Source organism: Protopterus annectens, chromosome 2.part0, assembly GCF_019279795.1.
Source record: "Protopterus annectens isolate FY-2018-M chromosome 2.part0, PAN1.0, whole genome shotgun sequence".
Classification (NCBI taxonomy): Eukaryota; Metazoa; Chordata; order Ceratodontiformes; family Protopteridae; genus Protopterus; species Protopterus annectens.
Window position 1 is genome coordinate 1,693,007,772 of NC_056728.1, and position 23,060 is coordinate 1,693,030,831.

The 23,060-nt window shown below is 42.0% G+C and overlaps 1 protein-coding gene across 1 annotated transcript in view; it reads right to left on the reverse strand.

Annotated features, from left to right (window-relative positions):
- The window catches only part of JADE1 (jade family PHD finger 1), a gene marked incomplete in the record, with an annotated part of 774,739 nt that overhangs the window by 586,089 nt on the left and 165,590 nt on the right, over window positions 1-23,060 (reverse strand). The window contains 1 exon segment of the mRNA XM_044060432.1: window positions 16,601-16,758. Coding sequence (XP_043916367.1) covers window positions 16,601-16,758 — 158 coding nt within the window.

Here is a 23,060-nt window from a genome sequence, read left to right on the forward strand (position 1 = left end):
ATAAGGATTAACATGCTAACTTAACGGTTAGCCTAAGGTACACCCATGGTCTAGTCAAGGATGTGCATCTGCATAAAACAGCAAAGTATAGCAACACAGCCTCCACCATGAAATGATGGCACTGCACCAAATGACTGCATACCCTCCCCCTCTGGGACATGACAGCAAGTCCTACCTCAAAAGCCCAATGAATTGTCTGATGCCATGGGCACTAGTTGAATACCTAGACTCAGAGAATACGACAGAAGCAAAATCAAACACCAGCAGACTGGCCAAGAATCATAAATCCATGCCTTTAAGAGGTTAAGGAAGCTACAAACTCACATCACACATGTAGGGCTCTCATATGTGACCTCAACAAACAGATTTGGTTGCAGCCACAAAGAATACTGTGTTACCTTGTAAGGACTATGGGGTGAGCAAAACCTGGGAAAGAGGCTTTTACAACTGCACTGGCCAGTCAGCTGATGGTTATTCGGCTTATCAACAAACCTCACTATACTTTAAAGTGACTGCGGGTTGAACAGCGCTTTACACCAAATAGTAACTCTTGCTATTAAGCTGTGTATATGTACTTGGTGAATCTTGGTCTTGCCTCCCTCCACACCGTGGCACTGACTTACTTTAGTGTTATTTATAGTGATTTTTCTTGTGGGATTCTAGGCATTCATCTTCCAAACAGAAGCAAAGATTATTTACTTACATCAGTGAAATAATCGTAAATTATTAAAAAGACCAGAGAAAAACTTCCAGAAGTCAGACAGTCTCCTCAAGACTTTTCTATAGTGAACAATCCCACAGCAGTTCAAAAAGGTGAATGCTCTGCAGCAAGCAGCACAGCATGTATGAGGGAAGGGAATCTGATGTAATGGAGGCAGGATGCTAAATTTGTAAAGACTACAGATGCTCTTGGCCTAATGGACTGGCTAGCAAGAATGGAGAAAACAGGTGAAGGAAAATATTCACAAATAAGCCAAGACACGTCGAAAGTCATTTTCAAATTGACTGTTCTGCATTTTTCTAGAAGACACTATACCCACCACTAAATATGGCTATATGGAACTGAAATCCTCTTGAAAACCAACTTTTTCAATATTCTGCAAATTAATGGTTGACTGTTCTGGAAAACTGGTTTCTTTAGTAGAACTTACTCTGAAGCAATGGTCTTGCTACCTCCACTAAGCAATGTTTTTGGATTTCACAAATGACAGCTTCTATTGTACAAGCAGTTCCTGACTCAAAGAATAGAATTTCCAGGGATCTCTATTTACTTCAAAGATGAAACACTCTCCTCCAAGGCAGTTTTTTTTCTCTTGTTCCATAATTAGTACTCTCAAGATCTCAAGACTCAAGTCCAGAAAAAGCCATTATTGGTTAAGAAGGAAATTTATAAGCATTTTTACTCACATTTAATAGTAGAGTAGTAACATTTTATCTATACCAATACAGGTATCTACAGCTATATATAGAAATCTACTGATGTTTGCTAACAGGGAAAATTAAAATATGGCAGAGGTAGGCCCATTTTCAACAGAGGCCATGAGAAGAAAGCTCGATGTAAGCATACTGGTTACAAAAGGTACAACTGTATAAGTAAACTTACCGTAACAGTAGATGCTTGAATGAGTACTGCTGAACCTAACCTAGATGGGGTTATATCTAGCTTAGAACAGGATATAACAGAAGTCCAGCTTCCAAAGCTTCATAGCACTTTACATGTGTTCAAACCATTAAGCCAGTTCAAGCTGAGCTGACTAAAAAGACAGGTTTGTGAGTCAAGCCATTTAGAGCCTTTTTGCCAACTATAACTGAGGCTGAACCCTGCGAGTGCATTGTTAGGAACAAAAATAAATGTCCACTGCCTGACATAAATAAAAACACACCAAATAACAAGGGAATAGAGGTAGGGAGCAGCTACTATGTATGTTTATTTATAGAAGTGTACTATATTCTTCATGTCAATTAGTCCTGCAGTAGCCTAAGCTATATGAGTAGATTACAATAGCAAAGAACAACTGGGAAGTGGAAGAAGTGCCCAGGGGACCACGGAGAATGGTCATAGCAAAACCTAACCTAGACCTGGAGAAGGAACCTTGTTTTTAGTGTTTTGTAAAAATATGTATAAATGACCAAGCTGTTGTTTCTAGAACACATACACAGTCCAATCTTTTCAAAAAAGCCATAAATGAAGCCAAGGCCCTGGTAGAATGTGCCTTGATCCTGCCTGGATTGTGTTTGTTGGGGTGGGAACAAAAGGTAATAGCCCAAGACAACCATTTGGAAACAGTCTGCTTTGACACGGGTTTGTCCCTTCTTACCTTCCCAAGAAATTAACAACTGATCAGAAGTTCTAAAATATTTTATTTCTGTCAAGATTGTACTGGAGTTGTATATGGACATCCAAGGTATGAAGTATCCTTCCCCCCCTTATTTTGAGGCCCATGGAGGAACACCTGGAGATAACAGTTTGCTTAAAGTTATAAGAAGGATTACTTCACAAGGAAACCCAGTCTCAGTGGAAAATGAGATAAAGTTGACTCATCGTAAGAGTTTGCAACTCAAAATACTCTCTTTAGAGGGCAGACCAACCAATAAAACTGTTTTACACGTTAAGAAAGTACAGTTTTGTACCTACCATAAATGTAGATGTTCGAGTGTTCACCCTGCTGCAGTCATCACACTTGGGTTATCCTGCCATCAGGCGGTCCCGCAGTCGGCCCGAATTCCAAAGTCTTGGTCCGCCGTCGGTTGCTGTCACTTCTTCCCTGACGTCAGTGTGCCAGGGGTATATAAGAGGCATCCGACGCCATTTTCTTCAGTTTTTCTTGCCCCAGATGTCAGGTGCCCCCAATAGGTAGGCAAATATATATATATATATATATATATATATATATGCACACACACATATGGCTATATAAAAATAAAACAAAACCCTTAGGTACAAGTAAATACACCACAGAGGTAGTATAGGATAAAGTGGTAGAGAGAAGTTCAGCTAGTTCAGAGGGGATGGAGGGAGGATAATGGACTGCAGCAGGGTGAACACTCGAACATCTACATTTATGGTAGGTACAAAACTGTACTATGTTTATCGTGTTACCCTGCTGCAGTCATCACACTTGGGTTGAATCCCAAAGCTAAGGAGGGGAGGTGGAGTCAAACAGGGTTAGAAGATGCTAGTAGGCCCTGCAAAACTGCAGTGGTAAAACCAGCTCTAGTCTTAGAGTAAAGAGGTAAGTGATGGTGTTTGGTGAAGGTGTGCACTGAACTCCAAGTAGCAGCTTCCAGAATATCCTTGGTTGGCACTCCCCTGAGAAAGGCTGCTGATGTAGCTGTAGCCCTGGTGGAGTGGGACCTAATGTTAGCAGGTACTGGTTTCCCATGATGTGTGTAGCAGAAACGTATGCAATGTCCTATCCATTTAGAAATGGTCTGTTTTGAGATAGCTTTTTCTTGTGATCCTGTAGCATAGGCTACAAAGAGCTGGTCAGTTTTTCTGAAAGCCTTAGTTTTATCCAAGTAGTAACGTAATTGCCTGTGAATGTCCAAAGAGTACAGTAGTCTTTCTCCTTTGTTCTGGGGATTTGGGAAGAAGGTGGGCAAGTGAATGGTTTGGTTTAGGGCCACACCGGATACCACCTTTGGCATAAAGGAAGGATTCGTTCGTAGAGAGACTCTGTCTTGATGAAAAATGAGGAAAGGTTCCACTGTCATTAGTGCCTGTAGCTCTGAGACACTTCTAGCTGAGGTTATTGCTAGTAGTAGGGCAGTTTTCCATGAAAGAAATTTTAAGTCAGCTGAAAAAGCTGGTTCAAAGGGCGGCAGTGTAAGCTTTTCCAGAACAAACTTGAGATCCCAAGTAGGTGTTGGAGCTCTCCTTGGCGGTCTTAAGTTTTTAGCCCCTCTGAGGTACTGTCTTAGGAGTGGATGTGAAAATAAAGGAGGATCTGTGCTGTAATGAACTGAAATTGCTGAGGCGTGGATCTTAATAGATGAAAAGGAAAGTCCTTTGTGTAACATCTCAGTTAAATATTGTAGAATCTGAGGGATGTTCGGCTCCAGGGGATTTAGGCCTTTAGTCTGGTTCCAGGCGCAAAATCTTTTCCATTTGTCTGAATAGGCTTTCCTGGTGCTGGGCCTCCTGGCCTCCAGAATGACATCCATAACAGCTTTGGATAAAGGTGTTGGCTGGTTGTTTAGGTAATTTGCCATGCAGCCAGGTTTAAAGTCTTGAGCTGGCTGTGCAGAATCAGATTGTCTCGCTGGGTGAGCAGGTGAGGAATTTGTGGCAAAATCCATGGTGGGCCCTGGGCCATGTTCCTTAAAATTGGATACCAATGCTGGCGTGGCCAGTCTGGTGCAACGAGAATCATTTGTGGCCTCTCTAATCTGACTTTCAGCAGTACCTTTGCTAGAAGAGGCAGTGGAGGGAAGGCATACACTGTTAATGTTTTCCAACTGAATGAGAGGGCGTCCACTTTCCAAGCTAGTGGATGGAAGGTCCTTGTGCAAAATTTTTGAAGTTGGTGGTTGTGGGGGCTTTCAAACAGATCTATGTCTGGGTGTCCCCATTTTTGAGCTATCATTACAAATACTTGTGGATCTAGTTTCCATTCGTGTGGATCCATGATGTTTCTGCTTAGGTCATTTGCCAATGTGTTTTTCTTTCCTGGCAGGAATTGTGCTTGTAATTGAACCTGGTAAGACAGTGCAGTGTTCCACAAGATCATTGCTTGCCTGCATAGAGGGTAGGAATGTGTGCCCCCTTGCTCGTTTATGTACCACATAACTGTGGTGTTGTCTTGTCCTCATTAGTAGTTGTCCTGGGTGTAGAAGGTCCTTGAAAGCGGTTAGGGCATTCTGCACTGCTAGAATTTTTTTGTGATTGATATGCAGGTGTCTCTGATCTGTAGTCCATTTGCCCTGAATGCACTGTCCTGCCATGTGTGCTCCCCAGGCATAGTCCGATGCATCTGTTGTCATAGTTTGCCTGGCTGTGGGTAAGGTGAAAGGCTGACCCTTGTTGAGGTGACATGCCTGTGCCCACCATAGAAACTCCTGTTGAAGGCAGGGAATGAGTGGTATCATTGTTTCCAAGCTGTGGCTGTGCTGAGTCCATACACTTTTCAGGTACCATTGTAATTTCCTCATATGCAGTTTTGCAAATGGTATTAGTAGAATGCAAGATGCCATGAATCCCAAGGCCTGCAGAATTTTTCTTGCAGGGAGTTGGGTCTTTGTTGCCATTATTTTGAAATATTGAAACAGCTGTCGTTGCTAGTCTGGCGTGAGATAAGCCATCTGGGCCGTTGTATTCAAGCTGGCACCCAGGAATGTTATGTTTTGTGAGGGCACTAGTTTTGATTTCTTTTCATTTACTGTGTACCCTAGGCAACTTAGAATGTGTTTGACAAATACCAGATGCTTTAAAAGAATGTCCTTGCTTTCTGCTTGAATAAGGCAGTCCAGGTATGGGTATATTTGAATTCCTCTTTGTCTGCAGTATGCAATTACTGGTGTCAGGCATTTTGTGAAGACCCTGGGCACAGTAGATAAGCCAAAGGGTAGTGCAGAGAATTGATAATGCGTTGAACCTGCAATGAAGCTGAGGTATCTTCTGCAATTTTGTCTGATAGGGACATGTAGGTATGCCTCCTTGAGGTCCAAAGTGACTAGCCAAGCATTCTTGCCCAGCATGGGAAGAAGCTGCTGTAGTGTTAGCACCTTGAATTTTGGTACTTGCAGATAGGTGTTCAGAACTGAAAGATCCAGAATGGGTCTCCATGCTTTGCCCTTTCTTGGGACTAGGAAGAGTCTTGAGTAAAATCCTTGTCCTTGCTCCTGTGTAGGTACCTGTTGAAAGGCTCATGTTCATGAGAGCTGCAATTTGTTTTTGTGCCTCTGCCCATTGACTTGGTGGCAGGTTTGGCATTCCCTTTGATCCTTGGTAAGGTATGAAAGTGGAATCTGTATCCTTGAGAGACAATGTTTAGAACCCATTTGTCTTTTGTGATGATGTGCCAGTTGTCTGCAAAAAGTGCTAGTTTTCCTCCCAAGGGTGTTGCCAGGAGAGATTTGCTTGGTAGTTTGAGGATAGAGTCATTGTGTCTGCCTTCGGCTAGATTGGGGCCTGTCTTCTCCTCCTTTATGGGTAGCAGAACCCCATTGGCGAGGTTTGTAAGGGCCCTGTGACTGACCTCTGCCCCTTGGGCATCTGTATTTGCCCCTCTGTGATCTGTCTGAAGCTGGAAAGGACCAGTTTTTGTTGGCCAATTTCTGCTGAAGCGAGGGGGTTGTACTTGCAAAATATCCTTGACTGTTTGCATAGATTTTGCCTTATCCTCCATTTTCTTCAAAACCTCTTCTGCTTTGACACCAAATAATACATCCTGTTGTAAAGGTGCATCTAATAATTTTGCTTTAACATGGTCAGGGAGGGTTTGCTCTTTTAACCAAGCATGTCTACGTATGACAGAGACAGTAACAGCTTCTCTACAGAAGCTTCCAATGAATCAAATCCTCATTGTAAAGTATGCTTGCCCACCTGTTCAGCTGCATGCAACAGATCCTGAATTTCCTTGAATTCAGGCTGTTCTGAATGTGTGCTCATTTTTTGTTTTAACTGAGACATCAGGAATTGTTGATATTTCAACATGTGAAACTGGCAATTTAATGCTCTCATAGCCAGAGTTGCTGAGGTGTATATTTTCTTTCTCCATCTATCTAGGGCTCTGGAATCTCTTTCAGAGGACACAGGATTTTTAGCCACAGAAGCTTTTGCTCCCTTAGGACCCTGGGAAATAGTTTCTGGGTCAGCTACAGGGCTTTTATAAAGGAATTTGTGTGAGTCAGGTACTCTCTAGTATCTGTCTGGTTTGGCTGGAGCAGGAGGTAGAGAGTCTAGATTTAAACTAGACTCCAAGTAGACATCATCCACAATATCTAAAACAGGAGGGATAGCAAGAGGTCTGTGCTGGGGTAATAAAAGGAACTCTCGGAGCCTTTTCTTAGAATCTGAGTAATCCTGGCCTTCCCAGTGGAAATGCTCCCTCATGGTATGTAATATTTCCCCAAAGGAGTAGTCTTTAGGGAGAGATGCTGAGGGAATACGGTCTTCCCCATCAGAATCCTCATAAGGTGGAAAAGTGTAATCTTGTTCCTCAGAAGAACCTGGGGAGAGAGAAACCTGGTCAGAGGATGCATAATCCTGCTCTTGTCTTGGTCTTTTATCAGGAGGGGGATGGGAACCCCTGATAAGGGTAATCAAATCTTCAGCCATCTTAAGCATCTGTTTCTTAGGCATGGGGCCTTGAACTATAGAGTGATGTACAGTTTTCTTTGGTTTTAAAGGAGTTTTAAATTTAGCATAAGATTTAATGGTGAGTGTATTCGGTCTGAAGACACCTTCTGCAACCAAAGGTGTTTCCGTTGCACCGGTGTCTAGTTCTGCTCCAGTGTCGGGAGATGGCTGCGTCGGCCTAGTAGACTCCGCTTAGGAATCCGTAGCTGTCTGGCGTTCTAGTTCTGTGGTTGTCAGGGGCTGCGTAGGCACCTCACTGAAAACTGGAGAACCGGCGACAGGCCCAGCTTATTCCTAGGCTGCCTGTCCTTATCCTTGTGTTTTTTATGAATGGCGGTTGTCGGCTGCTCCGACGTCTTGATATAATTAAATTTCCTACCAAAGTAATGCCGTGCGAAGTCAAAACGGCGTTTGATAGTTTATTAAACCTAGCGCAAAACTGACAACCTGTAACGTCGTGGTCTGGGCCTAGGCAAGGACTACAATAGGAACGGAAGTCCTTATGAGGTATTTGCTTCCCACAAGAAATGCAATTGTTAACTTCTGACATCGGACTGAGGCAAGAAAATATTCCCCAATGGGGTACTTAGCTTTATTGAAGACTTCGGACTGAAACTCAAATAGAAAATCTCAGGTGTCGGCCGACCGGCACTTGCGAACTGCTTCTGCTTCAGGCACCGCGCAGCAAGAAAGACTGAAGAAAATTGTGTTGGATGCCTCTTATATACCCCTGGCGCACTGACATCAGGGAAGAAGCGACAGCAACAGACGCCGGACCAAGACTTTGGAATTCGGGCCGACTGCAGGACCGCCTGACGGCAGGATAACCCAAGTGTGATGACTGCAGCAGGGTAACACAATGAACATCTGATAAATTGTTTAACTGATGTTAGCCTCCGATACTACCTTGAGTAAAAAAAAAGAGGGATTTGTTCACAAAGAATCTCTGTCCTTGTGGAAAATTAGATAAGGAGGTTCAGACGACAAGGCCTGGATCTCTGAAACCCTCCTGGAGAGGTAATGGCTACCAAAAACATTCTCTTCCAAGACAAAAATTTCAAGTCACATTCTGCAGAGGGCTCAAAGGGAGAATGTACTACCGCCTATAAAACTAAGTTCAGATCCCAAGCAGGTGTCAGATCTTTGAAAGGGGGTTTTAACAAAAGTGTGCTTCTTGGAACGATTTACAAAGTCTATGACAGGCTAAAGAACATTCTTCTAAACTATCGTGAAAATTAGAAATTGCAGTCAATTGTAATCTGATGGTAGAAGGGAAGCTCCAGCATGGAAAAGAGAGGCTAGAAAGTGTAAAATAAGCTCTACAGAAGCAGAAAATTAATTTGAATTTCATGGGCTCAAATGGTAAATTTCTTCCATCTGCTACAGTACAGTTTTTCAGTGGAAGGTTTATGAGCTGACACGAGGACGTGGCATACTGGAGAAGAACTATTAGGATGCCTAGTAATTAATGGAACTTCAGAAACCATGCTGTCAGCTTGAGGTTCAAAATGTCTTGGTGAACAAGTCCGTCTGGATGGGACAAACGTTCTAGAATTGGGTCCAGAATCCAAGGTTGCTGAATCAGATAAGGCCAAAGGAAGGGGAACCAAATCTGTCACGGCCAAAAGGGTGCAATGAGGATTACTGTGCTTTTCAACCAGAGTGTTTTCTATAAGAATTTTGGAATTAGAGGTACTGGGGGAAAGGCATACATGAGACCAGGGCCCAACTGTGGAGGACAGTGTTTCTAGGCGACTCCCGGGAGGGGGAATCAGGGTGAAGTAATTGCTGCACTTCTTGTTTAGGGAGAAGCAAACAGGTTGCAGCAAAGTCGACCCCACTGAAGGAAGGAAGACTATTTTCACCACTGCTGGACTGAGAGACCACTCACGAGGCTGAAGGATACATCTGCGCGGTTTTGTCTGCAATCACGTTGGAACTCCCCATAATGTGGGTTGCTATTAGAATGCGGTTGGAAGAAATTGCCCACTGCCACACTTTGAGGGCTTCTCAACAAAGGGGGTAAGACTTGGTTCCTTCCCTGCTTGTTCTAGTACCAAACTACTGACATATTGTCTGTTTGAATTGCAATTGTCCCCTGAGGAAGACCTGTCTGAAAGGCCTTCAACACTAGAAGCACCGCTCTTAACTCTAGGACATCGACGTGCAAGTTGGCCTCTAATGGGGACCAAGTGCCTTCAACAGTCTTGCCCAAAAAATGCCCCCCTCACCTCATCTGGGAGTCATCACTGGTCAACTATGGCTGTGGGCTCTGGAAGAACAAAGGGACGACTACAGAGAATTTGTTCGAAATACATCCACCAAAGAAGATCCCTCCTGCAATAACTGGTGATCAGAATTTGGTCTGACAAGGGGTGGTGAAAGACAGACCACTGAAAACCTACTAGCCACTGCAGAATTCTCACAAGAAACCTGGCTAGAGGTGCTAGAGTTACTGATGCTGCCATCAACCCTAGAGTTTGCAAAACTAGTTGAGCATGAACCTCTTTCTGCGTATTATATATTGAATTTGTACTATTATTCTTTGAAGCCTCTCTGGAGGAAAGGATGTTACAGTTGTCTCCATATTTAGTACAGCCCTATGAATTCTAAATTTTGCGTTGGTACCAAATGTGATTTCTTAAGATTTACAAGAAATCCCAAGATGAGCACAGATATTAAGAGTGTAATCTCTGGCTACTACCAACTAATGGCTGGTTGAAGTGGTTATGGGCAACTTGTCTAAGTACGGAAACACCGGGAATCCTTGCAGTTTCAAGTGAGCTGTTACTGTGGCCATGCAGTTAGTGAACACCCTGGGGTCTGTGGCGAGACCAAAGGGCAGTACTATGAATTGGTAATGACTGGCTCCTAGCCTGAAGCGGAGGAGCTTTCTGAAGCATTTGTGCATTTTTATATGGGAATACGCATCTTGAAGATCTAACGAGCATATCCAGTAGTCTTTCTTCAGAAAAGGAAGAGTAGACTGTACCATGACCATCCAGCCTTTGTTTGCCAATCAGATTTGTTTAGCACACCAAGATCGAAAATCGGTCTCCAGTCCTCTTGTCTTTTTGCGCACTAAAAGAATCTTGAGTAGGTTCTGGATCCTTTCTGGTCTGGCAGGACTTCATTGATGACTTTTGTCCTGCAGTTTTTGAATTTCTTGGACTGCCGAATCCCTCTGATTGGGTGGAACATCAGGAATTTTCTTGGGTACTGGGACAGGGTGAGAAAAGGGAATGACATAGCCTCTGGAAATGATCTGTTGGACCCAGGAATCTGTTATGTTTAGCCAGGGGTTTAGGTGCAAGGACAAGCGTCCCCAACTACCTCCAGAGGAAGACAATCGGGCCTCCTTTCAGAAGTGCTGAAAGGGCTTCCCTGGAAAGGAATCCCTAAAGCCTTGGATTTACAGACCACCTCTGCCGCAAGGGTGGCATCTTCCATTTTGGTCCCCCCCCTGCCCCTGAGGGAACTGCTTCCACATGTATCTTGGGAAGTCCCTTGGGATTTTCTGAACCACATTTTTCCACCACTCCTTTGGTTCATAGAAAATGACCTCTGGGGGGTGGAGAAACCTATGGTCACAGCAGAAAAGGTCTTGCCATCCTTTTCACATCTGGATAAAGTCTCTTTCACTTTAGGGTCAAACAAGAATGTTCCATCAAAAGGAGCATTGGTGAAAGAAGAGTTGAATGGTTCCTCAAAGTCACATAAGCACATCCAGGCATGTCTCCTTATGGCTATGCCTGTATCCACTGCTCTGGAAGTCCCTTCATCTGCAATAGCGATCAGCCTCATGGACAAATTAGACACAGACTCCAGTGTGGCTAGTTGGAAAGCCACTTTCTCTTGGACACAGTCAGCTACAGCTCCTGCAAGGGTGTCTGATAATTCCTTAACCAGACCCCGTTGGGAGTCTCATGAAATGTGCCACAAAATTCAAGGACCTTATAGCGAAGGTCGATGAAGTGTATACCCACTTCCCAAATCTGTCCAAAGCCTGAGACTCGCTGTTGGGCAGATGAACAGAGGAATTCTCCTCAGCGAGTTCCTTTTTAGTGGGGGACGCTATGACCATGGCATCCACAGCTAACCCCCTTGGCCCAGAACTGGTTATCCTCAGGGACAGATATTTTAAAAGATCTCTTAGGGATGGGGTTCAATGGTGTCCAGAGTCTTCCATGCCCACTGTGAAATAAACTGAATGAGTTCATCAGTGAGTGGGGTCACCCAAGAGGTAGACTGGTGGGTTCCAAAAGCCTTCAGGTAGACAGATTCCACCAAGGAAGGTTTTGGGACTTCCAGTCACTCTTCTGTTTTAAAATTTCTAGGATGTCTCCAAATGAGACATCTTCAAGAGTTGACCATGGGGACTCTTTCCCCTCACTTAAAACCTGTGTCCTAAGTAACGGACTCCAGGGGGGAATTCAAGTGCTTCCTCTTGCACTTCTTTTTTTGAGGGATCTCCTCAGGGGGATAATCTGGGGAGGTATCAGAAGATGACAGAACCTGAGTCTGGGAAACATGAGACCTCAGCACCCGCTGTGCCGGTGGAGAGGCAGGAGGAATAATCAAGCTAGAGGGGGGGTACCTGTTCTAAGGGGAAGGTGCTGACTGAGTTACCGTGAGAGGGCCCTCTCCATAGCCGCAAAGGCTGGCCCCCCCCTGAACAGGGAAGGGAGCCCGGAACAGAGATAGACTGCAGTGGAACCGGTGTCACTCCCCTCTGCAAAGAACCAACCCTTGAGACAGAAGCTGCTACTGACCTAACTCGAGCCAAAGCCCTGAGGAGCAGTGACGGTTCTGAAAAACCTGGAGTCAAGACCCAACCCCCCCCCCCCGGCACGGAACTGACAGGGTAGCTACGGCTCCAGGAGGTCTCCAGTTCTGAAGCCACTGAAGAGCTCAGGGGAACTACCAGTTCCGAATGTGTGAATAACTAGAGCCGGTACAGTTGGTGCAGGGAGATCTGGAACACATGGCTCTTAACATCTCGGAGGAGGTTAGAGAAGGAGTAGTTAATGGGTTAAAAGAAGTCTCTGTTCCAAGACCCGAAGGGGTCGGAACCAAAAGGTGGTCTAAAAGTAGTCTAGCCCACAGAATTTTATTCACCAGCCTCTCCATGTCAAGTTCAAACAGACTTTTGGTGGAGGGGATAGATGAAATTTAGGGGACTCGGGCCTCTGCAGAAAAACTTCTGGAAGCTCTCTAGCAAAACAATCAGCTGAAGGTGAGTAAGCTGTCCCAGGAAAAATGTCTTTAGTCACAGTAGGTGGAGCAGTAATGGTTTCCTGCAGCGGAGCCTTCAAAGTCGACGGGTACTGTAGTAGTTGTTGGTAATGGTGTCTTACAGGAAGAGGCCTGCGGTTCTGTAGACAATTTCTGAACATAGGGTTTCAATTTCTTTGCTTTTGGAACCAACGGAGAGGTCAGAACTGAGGGGCTCTCTTTTCTTTCCTTTGTCAATGAAGATGAGGACGAAGGGGAGGAAATGTTAGTTTTTGCTTTGTCCACAGACGATAAGGCTTTACTAAATGTTGAGGGAACAAGCCTTTCAAAATAAGCTTATTGCGCCTTTCAAAAAGGCCTCAATGGCTAAAAGCATGACATATGCTGCAGTCCTCTTGTAAATGGAGTTGTAAATGGAGGGGGACCCAGGCAAACAGAGAGAGAATGGATATCTGATGATGGAATTTTGTGGCTGCACTTCTGGCATTTTTTAAAGCCAAAGGGGCTCTTACCCTTCTCAGCCATGCCAACAAAAAGATATGGCTGGAAGACGGCCACTTCCACTCACACAGAAGATTTAGAAAACAGTAGCAGAGTGGAAAATTTTTTTTTTTTTTTTTACAGAAAGAGGTGGGGAGAAATAAATTTAACAACGACAGTCGGAGAAAGTACACAAACACGTATGGAGAAGGGATAGGAACCACCAAGAGAGAGGGAGGGGAAACTATCAACAGTGATTGTGAAGGGAAATGCTCTTTCCCTTGACATGTTTGTGAATCACCAATGATACTATCAAGCTACACTATATGCAAGACAAAATTCCGGTATAGCTATGGAGAGTGAGACAGAAAAAAATCTCTGAGAAATAAAAAGAATTTGCCTAAACCCACTGAAACACAACAGCACTGGCAAAACACTATCATTCTGGAAATCAGCAAATGAGATCAAAGTTAACTGTTAGTGAGGGATTGTGGATAGAGGTGAGAGTTTTTGGCTGGCACAAGCTATAGTAAGGCCGGGTTGGTTCCGATATCGGAACCAAACATCTCCCAAGGATCAAATGAAGATTGACAACATCAGATCTAATTTTTACATCCTCTGGGAGGGTCTGAGAATACAGCCAAGCAAACCTCAACATAGTACCCAGTGGCAACAGCCCTGGATTTAGTATCTACAGAATCTTAAACACACAAACAATGATGAATGGAAGAAACTAAACCACACAGAGCAGATTTTTCCTCACTGGAAGGAAATGCAAGTAAAACATTCCTCACACTTTCAAAAGTAGTCAGAATAAAATTTATCATAGGACAACTCATTTTTTTTAAATTAAAGTTGCAGAAGCAACTGTTCCTTTTCAAAAGGGGAAGGATCAGAATTAACAAAACACTTACCAGCAGACTAAAGCTATAGCTGCTGGGTCAGATCTGAGATGTGTGTTCAGAAATTTGAAAACAAAGGAAGTTGTACAGACCATCTACTTTCATAGGTGCAGCAGGCAGGATGGAAGTCATAGCCTGTGACAAACACATCCTCCCATGCTGGAAGCACTGGAGTATAGGAGGTAGTTCTGGCAATTCCAGCTACAGCAATTCACAGTAAGTTCTGAGGTACTTAGAAACCAGCACATTCTAGAAATAGTCTGACACAGAGAGAATCCTTGACAGAGATTAAGATAACATGCTCTCCTCTGAATCAGAATTTTGAGGAGGAAAAACTTATCTGCCTCATTACTTTCCTCTCCAGATTCAATTTCTTGAATCACTTAAAAAAGAGAGGAATCTTCCTCTCTTACCAGAAACCACTTGAAAAGACAGGTCAATAGCCTGCATGACACCCTGAGCCAGACTTTATAAATTACTCCTCTCCAGTGAAACGGCAGCAGGAGAAGATATATATTTAGATTCCCATTTCTTTTCAACAGAAAATGTAGGACAGGCTTTTTAATGACAGCAACAGCTTCCCTAGAGATGGGCACAGTATTCTGATTAAGCAGGGACATCATGCCTGCCCCTTCTCCCAATAGCGACATATGTGTCTCTTCTTGCCCACTGAGGGGACCGCAACTGCCAGAGAGGAGGTGGGTAACCTCCTGTCCATAGTGGCTATATATGCAACACCAGAGGAGGCCCGGGAAAAACATAAGTGGTCTGAGGAACCAGCTATGACCGCAGCAGTCACCCACCTGCAGCTGAGGCAAACTGCTAGCATCCTGTGATGGCAAAGGCTGTTCAGTTAACTTTTTCTTTTTTGTGGCTGAAATGAGGGCTGACTGTGGGACCAATAGTTTGCTCCATGATTAAGCTGAAAATGGTGCCACTTACCAAGGATAACTAAGCAGCACAAGCTGGTAAAATTTCAAAAGCAGTATAAAAGTCACTTTTCCCAAGTAAAACAGTAAAAAAGCACTCTGATATACTTTACCAGCCGCCCAAAGTAATTTAAACACAGTTTCTCTATAGACAAAATGGTTTTATGATGTTTATATTAACTTTTAAACTGTGAAACACTAAAGTGTACTCTGTTTAAAAGTACAGCAAAGTTGTGTGAAATAAAAACACATTCCTACCTTAAAACAATTTACCCAACAGAAAAGCAAATTTTAACACCCAAAAGGAACTTATCTGCCCAGCAACTGAACAGCATAAGCAGACCGTCATTATTCGAAAGCGGCAGAGGAGCTCTCTTCAGCTGCAAAAAAGCTCTGAAGGGCTTTGCTTTCAAACCTGTCTTTGTAATCAGCTCAGCTTGAGCTGACTAACATTTTGTGTGTGTGGACGGTGCCCTGAAGCTTTTGAAGCTGATGCATGGTCCTTGGATCCCAATATGGCCACAGTGTAGTCACTCGCATACAACGGAGATATGGAGGATGTTGGAGTCAAGAATGATACTTTCCGTACAATTCTTTTCTTGCAGGTCAGGGAGGGAAACTGTGCAGCCAGGACCTAGGGCAGTGTTCCTACCAAAAATAAGTGTCTATCATGCATGTAGCTGAGCCAAAGAATCATTCTCTTCCCTACTAACTGAAGTAAGGTCAAAGGTAAATTTTTTTAGTGATAACAGAAACACTAGTACTAAGATCAAAACACAAATTTTGTCAGAAAAGTCTAACTTTTGTCTCAGAAAAATGGGAAAATGAAAGCAGTCCCCAACAGGGTTCTTATCTTCCAAGCTTTCAAGAAGCACTAACTTAACATTGATCCCCTGAAGCTGTAACAGAAAGTACTCTTTGACAGCAGAAATGTTCCGAGAGTTTGACATCCTAACCATTGACTTTATACTGTTCTCAAGTTGTGTGGCAGTTAGCATGGAAGGTGTCCTAAAGCTTTGAAAGCTGGCTCTGTCATCTAATCCTTGGCAAATGCATCTAATATAGCTTACACTACACTTCACCTTTGATCTAATGATGAACATCAGACCTGTACACCACTACAGCACTGTCCTCTAAATGTAGTTAACATATAACATACCATGGACAATGTCTAGAACTACTTTGTAACATCTCCACCAGCATCTCATTACCTGTACTTTTTAGTAAGTATACTACAACACGTTTTTTATTTTTGGTCATACTTGCCTTTCTGAATCATGCAATGTTGAAGCAACACCAATTACTCACAGACTTGAGTTTTTAGTACAGCTAGCATACAAACTTTTACACTTCCACGACCCGTACAACTTCTTCACTTGTGGATGTGGTTTTCCACATGATGGTCTCTGTCCCAGTCCCTGTGACTGCCTTCTCTTTTTGTAGTCTCATACTTGACACTGATTTTTGTACAGGAATCCCTTACACTCATTTTCATGATTGGCCATGGTATTTCATGCCAACAACGCACAACAAAGAACTAAAAGAAGTTTAATTATGTTATTATTGCATTGTATAGAATGCCCTCTCCATACTGTTTGGTGTGCTCTACTTCATAATAAACTGTTTCCCAGCAAGGTGGCAAAATCCTTATGATACATTTCTGATCTACACTTGCGAGGTACAAGCATTTAAACTGTATATGGATTAACTCACACACACTGTGATGTGCACCCTAAGCTAGGTTAACATTGTACCTTGCTCCAGGCTCGGGAGCGGCTTCTGAGTTTACTGGCACTTGTACTCCTTTCTCCCATTCTTGCCTCCATGCATCAGCCAGAATGTAGTAATCATCAGGGTTCAGCTGATGCGAGTCATGCAGCTTCATAGCTGTTATTAGATCTGTTCGGAACACCTGTGATGAAACAGCAACATTTAATATATAAATAGTATGTATGCTTCCAAGCAGCAAAGTAACCGTGACAACGCATGATCACCTGATAAAAGTATAAAATACCCTACTACAAAGCAGGAATTTTGTACATTACTGCAATGATGCATCACTGACAGGATGTTGATAAAATATTTTTATTTATCCTAAATATGCTCAGAAACAAAATGCAAACATATTGGTCACAGTGAGAAATAACACAAACAATTAATGTAAGATTTAAAGCAATACAAGCCCAAAATGTTTTTTACATATATATATATATATATATACATATATATATATATATATATATATATATATACACACACACATACATACATATACACACACATATATATATATATATATATATATATATATATATATATATATATATATATATATATATACACATACATACACACACACACACACACACACACACACACACATATATGTGTACATACATACACAAACACAAATATATATGACCTTAACTCCAAAATGCAAAGGAAATACTCCAAAGCTAATGAGTTTCTGAAATGTTCCATACTTACACAAGTCAACAACAATAAACCCAGTGAAGATCACAAATAAGTAAATTGGCACTGCAAAGATGCGCACATTACAATTTTTATGCAGTTAATGATTGCACACTCAGAACATTTACATTTATGCTATGACAAAACAGAATCATGAACTGAAAATGCAGACTTCCACAACTAAGGAACACAAGCCTCCTGTAAGATTTGGAAAGCAGAATTTCAATTCAGATTTGAAGATCTTCATTCTTGCATCTCCTCCTGGGCCCCCATCTTCACTTTCAAAAATTTACTGAGCTTAGAATGAACCACTTATGCAACAGAAAGAATTTAGAATAATAGCCATTCTCCTATGAACGAAGAACAAGCCCTTTCTGTGACCTTTTTACCAAATAATTTCAGAAAAGGGCTGACTAGGAACATATTCTACTCAGAAAGTGCTACAGATTCAACTGGAGACAGATTCTGTCTTGTATCCTTACATTAAGTATTCTTTCATAAGGCACGCACAACATGCAATGTCTCTTTGCTACCCTGCCCTCAATGGTTTAAATCTTCATAATGTGGAACAGCTGGGACAGGATGGGAAGACAGAATATCCATCGGCCAGACTACAAGTGCCCTAAGAGGCATTTACTGACCCCTGAATTCCCCCTCTCCATCTTCTGCCAAACAATTTCCTCTCTCTGTTTAAAGATGTAGCCCCAAAGTACTGCCCTGAAAACAGAAAGGTTGACCTTTGCGCAAACCATCTTGTATAAGAATGACATTATCTGTGTAAATGTAATCAGACAAGACAGGTGGAACAACAGAAATAAAATCTTGACAAATTCCTTCTTTAAATATTTTCCTGAAATTCATTAGGTTTTACTGCCCCAAGAACAGTAGTAACCCTACCCCACGATAGGGAGGTTCCTGATTTTTGGAACAAATGTCTGCAAAAGGCTGCACTTTGATGTCTAGAAGAAAGGCCTGGCACACAGTATATCCCGCACATTTTTAACCTAAAACAGACAGCATGATATGCAGTTGGACGTATGAGGAAATACAGTAAACCTGTGGTAAGCATACCTCTCAACCCTCTTAGTTCAAGAACTCTGTACAAAGTCTGACAAAATGGGGGACAAAGGCCCAAAAAATAGGGCCAGATTTTAAATATTGCTTTTATAATCTTAGAAAAACTTTTTTAGTCATCAATAAATTGCTTATTTTATACTATTCCTTTGTATTTATCTGTGCATTCTAACTTTTTTCTGTCTGTGCTGAGATTTTGTTTTTTATTTGCAATAGTGCATGACAGATCCAGGTCTGTTCTAATACTGCACTTTACTTTTATTATGTCCATCTTTCTTAGTATTTTGTTGATCTGTTCCCTCCTCTGTTCTAACAGTGACACTTGTCTTAATTGCTTTATAGTTTTCTCTATTCAATAATTCCATGATGGTATTCGATTTCTACATCAAAGACCTTTTTCACCCTATTTTTCATGGTCCAAACCTCAACTTTTGCTTGTGTGTTGACTTTCAAATGTGGGCTGTCATGATCAGAATACAATCACTGTATTGATAAATGCAACAGAGAAAAGCCTTCCAAGACAGAAATAACAAGTAGTACATTATATTCAAATGTATGAAACATCAACATACTAAACTCAAACAAAAAAAAACACAGACCTGTTTTGACCAACTACAATGAAACAGGGTCCAGTACAAGACCTCAAAACTCAATATCTGAAGTTCAAAATGAATCCAACCATAAAGTTCATAAACAAACAAAGTCCAGGTCACTAGCGCATCAAAATACAAAGCTCAGTAAATTATTAGACTGGTATGGCATCCCAGCCAGCAGCTGACTCCAAACAGCTCCATATACAAAAATCAAAACTTCAGTCAAAACAACTAATAATAACAGTTAATATATTACTGTGAAGTTCACAGTTCTCCTACATCCAGGCCTTCTGCAAACAAGAAAACCACAGAAAATTCAACTGTAAATGCAATATACACAGGGTTGCCAGATTTCCAACCAGCCAGGTAGGGACAAAAAAAAAAAAAAAAAAAAAAAAAGTTCTCTCACAGCAAGCGAAGACCAAAAAAAAAAAAAAAGGTCTTTAATGCGGAACAGAGTTCCACATTAAAGAACAGTAGCTCTGCACTAAGCACGGAGCTTCTCGTGTTTAATGCATTGCAGTTCCGCATTCAACACAAGTAGCTCCGTGTTTAGCAATTTTTGATTGGCCTGTATACCGGCATACGGGCCAATCAAAAATCGCTAAACACGGAGCTTCTCATGTTTAATGCGGAACATTGCAGTTCTGCATTCAACAGAAGTAGCTCCGTGTTTAGCGATTTTTGATTAGCCCGTATAACGGCATACGGGCCAATTAAAAATCATTAAACACGGAGCTACTTCTGTTTAATGCGGAACACAAGAAACTCCGTGTTTAGCGATTTTTGATTGGCCCGTATGCCAGGTATACGGGCCAATCAAAAAAAAACAAACAAACAAAGCGGAGGCTGGCCGGGATTTAAACCGGCAGGGCGGGACTCTGGATCAGGCTGCTGATCTCGGGATAGTCCCGCCCAAATAGGGACGTCTGGCAACCCTGAATATACATAATGGACAGGATCAGGCCAACAGAACCCCAAATTCTACAGTCCCTAATAAACAGCTAAGCAAACAGTTCAGTTGAGAAAGAAACATGGATTAAATAAACAAACTTGAATGGCAACCACAGTCAAAGCCATCCATCATCCATTCCTCAAAATCAGTAATATCACAAATTGCACAGCAAAACCAGAGTGACAAATGCAATCCAGGAGCAAAATCAGCTGAGAAATACGTGAAATACAGAATGCATGTGTGGGTAATCCTATGGGCTAGGCTTGTAAAGGGTCCAGGGCCATTAGCCTAGTACACACCTATGAACCTCATCTTTCACTTGGCATTCCCCTATTCCCATCTCTTTGTCTATCCTCTAATATCAAACCCTGGTAGGGAAGGCACTCTCTAACCTGCAGTCCAAATTTATGCTTAAACCTCATTCCACTATATTTCCTTTCTCTCCTAGTTATTTGCTGCCAGTATCTTGGTTCCTCTACCAATTTCCTACAGAAAATTGTAGACTCCCTCATTGCCAGTTTCCTATACACCTACTTGCAGTCATCCCTATCCGAAAAAATAGTCTTTAGCCTCTACTGTGTTGGCTTAGTTCTTAAAATACTTTCTGCTATTTTATGAATTATAGCATTCTGTATGGTTGATCTTCTCCTTAAGGGCATGCGACCAAAATCCTACTCTCAACTTCTTTCCCAACACCCCCCTTAGTTTCATAATCATCACAATCCCTTTCCACTTTGATTTATAACATTCTATTTGTGTTATGTATTTCTATCATTACTGCAGAGGTCTATAGTATCCCTTCAAATCAGGTAACCCTAAACCACTTTGTTCTATGGGTAGAATCACAGCAATCAGGCCCTTGAAAATCCATCACTCAGACCTTCAAAAAGCTTATTCAAGGTAAGGAGAGAGAAAAGGAGAGTGAGATAAAGAAACTATGCAAACAAGACACAAACTCTGTCAACTTTGTTTCTCTTTCAAAAACTTGGTAGAACCTCCTCCTCAATCTTTGCACCCCCACACCCCACAAAGTTTCACTGGAGATATATATATATATATTATATATATATATATATATATATTTTTAGGAGGGGAGTTGGAGGACTGCACTTTCATTTATGCATAGTCTGTTACTAAATGCCTCTAAACATTTTGTGTTCATTTTAAGTACTACTGTAGCTAGCTTCTCACAAGGAAAGCTCAATGAACTAAACCTGCTGGTTTAAATGATCACTTTTATCCAAATGAGTTTGCATTTTCTCTTGAAGTGCTGCAGCAGGAAGTACAGCAGTGTGATTAGCTCATCACAACAGTAGATGCCCCCACTGATGTACAGGAAGTACTATATAACTACAACATACTTCATTATCCATGGGAAACACTGATATCCAAGGTTTCGGTCTAGCTGACTTCCAGAGCTTTTGCAGATGCCCCCAGTGAACTGAGCTTCTACTTTTACACAGGTGTGAGTTTGACATACTGCTTAAAAGGAGGAACTGCATGTGCCATCATTTAATTCTGTTTTGGCAAGAAGAGACCAGACTGTATGCCTTGGCTAGGGGCATTCCCAGCCATTAGTTCTCAGACAGTAAAGTTCACCAAGACTTTATCCTAATTTTGTGCAATGGGGCCCTCTCCACTCAACAGTTAGGGGTTCTGGGCCAGCTTTCAATCAATATGCAAATATTTATCCAGTACTGAAAATCATTCTAAGTTACAGACCCAAGTATACTCATTTCTTGGGCTTGGAAAATTTGAGAGCAAAGAGATCACCTTAGCTAAACTGGCTCAAATTAAATTAATCTCGGTTGTTCTCACAATTAATTGCAACCTTCAAACTACAACACAACCCTGAAAAATTCCCATCACTTCACTCTATCATTCAACAAATCATTATTATTGCATAACTAAACCTAGTAAGAATACTTGATACTCCCTGCACTCACACTGCATTGATAATAGCTGGAATACCATCCACCACCTAACAGCCTCCAACCTGAAACACTTTAAATGCCAACTGAAGACATGCCTGACAGATGCATGGCTCTGTACCTGCACCATCCCTGGATAAACTAGTACCGATATAGCTATAAGAATTTGAGCCATAACACACTGTTGCTCAAAATTTAATGTAGTACTATCACAACTCTATCTTCCTCTATCATCTTGTCTTCTTTATACCCCTTTCCTTTCACTGGGCTGTTCTAGCTCTTTATCTTATCTTCCTATGTCCTAGATTTTGAACAATTCTTTACATAAACAAGTATTCTTACATAAAACCTGGCAATCTATGCACACTGATGATACCGATGATACTGCACTAGATATAACTTCCTGTATTTTAAAAAATGTATTCATATACAAGTAATATACACTTATTTTTAACTGAAACTGTAAATGATGCAACTGATGTCAAGGATATCTGAACAATGGAACTATTGCTCATAAATGAAACTGACTATAAACAACTAAACAAACAAATGACATCCAGGATGTCTGCATAACACATTTTTCTCCCCAGGTCTGAGCTGAAGAGCAATGCTCAGGTCACTTTCCTGATAAACAAATGCCAATAAATGTTGTTTGTCTTTTGGCTTTTCCAGGTTAGGGGGTCGCCACAGCGGAACTCCGGTCCGCTAATGATTGGCAGTTGTTTTTTATTGTGTTGAGTTGCCAGCCTGACGCCCAACCTTCACAGAAGACACGCCCATTCAACGCATGTCTTTCAAACGCCCACTCGACCGCAGGGAGGACATGCAGACTCCACACAGAAGGCACTCCCAACCCAAGCCAAGAATCGAACGGGAGAACCTCTTGCAGTGAGGCAACAATGCTACCGCTACACCACCGTGGAAGTGACTAATAAAATGAATAAATAACTCAATAAATGTTACGACAGACAGAGAGCCTCCAAGTCTCCATGATCTTCTTGGAGGGAAACAGGCTGCATCCAAGAAGGCAAGGGAAACGCTTGTACTGCAGAACTGACCCCCCTACTTAAAACATCTACAGTCACAGTAATTACTCTCACAACTATACTAGATTTGTCATAGGGAATCACTGCTGTGGTATACACTGTTTTCCATGGAAAGAGTACCAAAGTAGTTCTATGGATGTTCT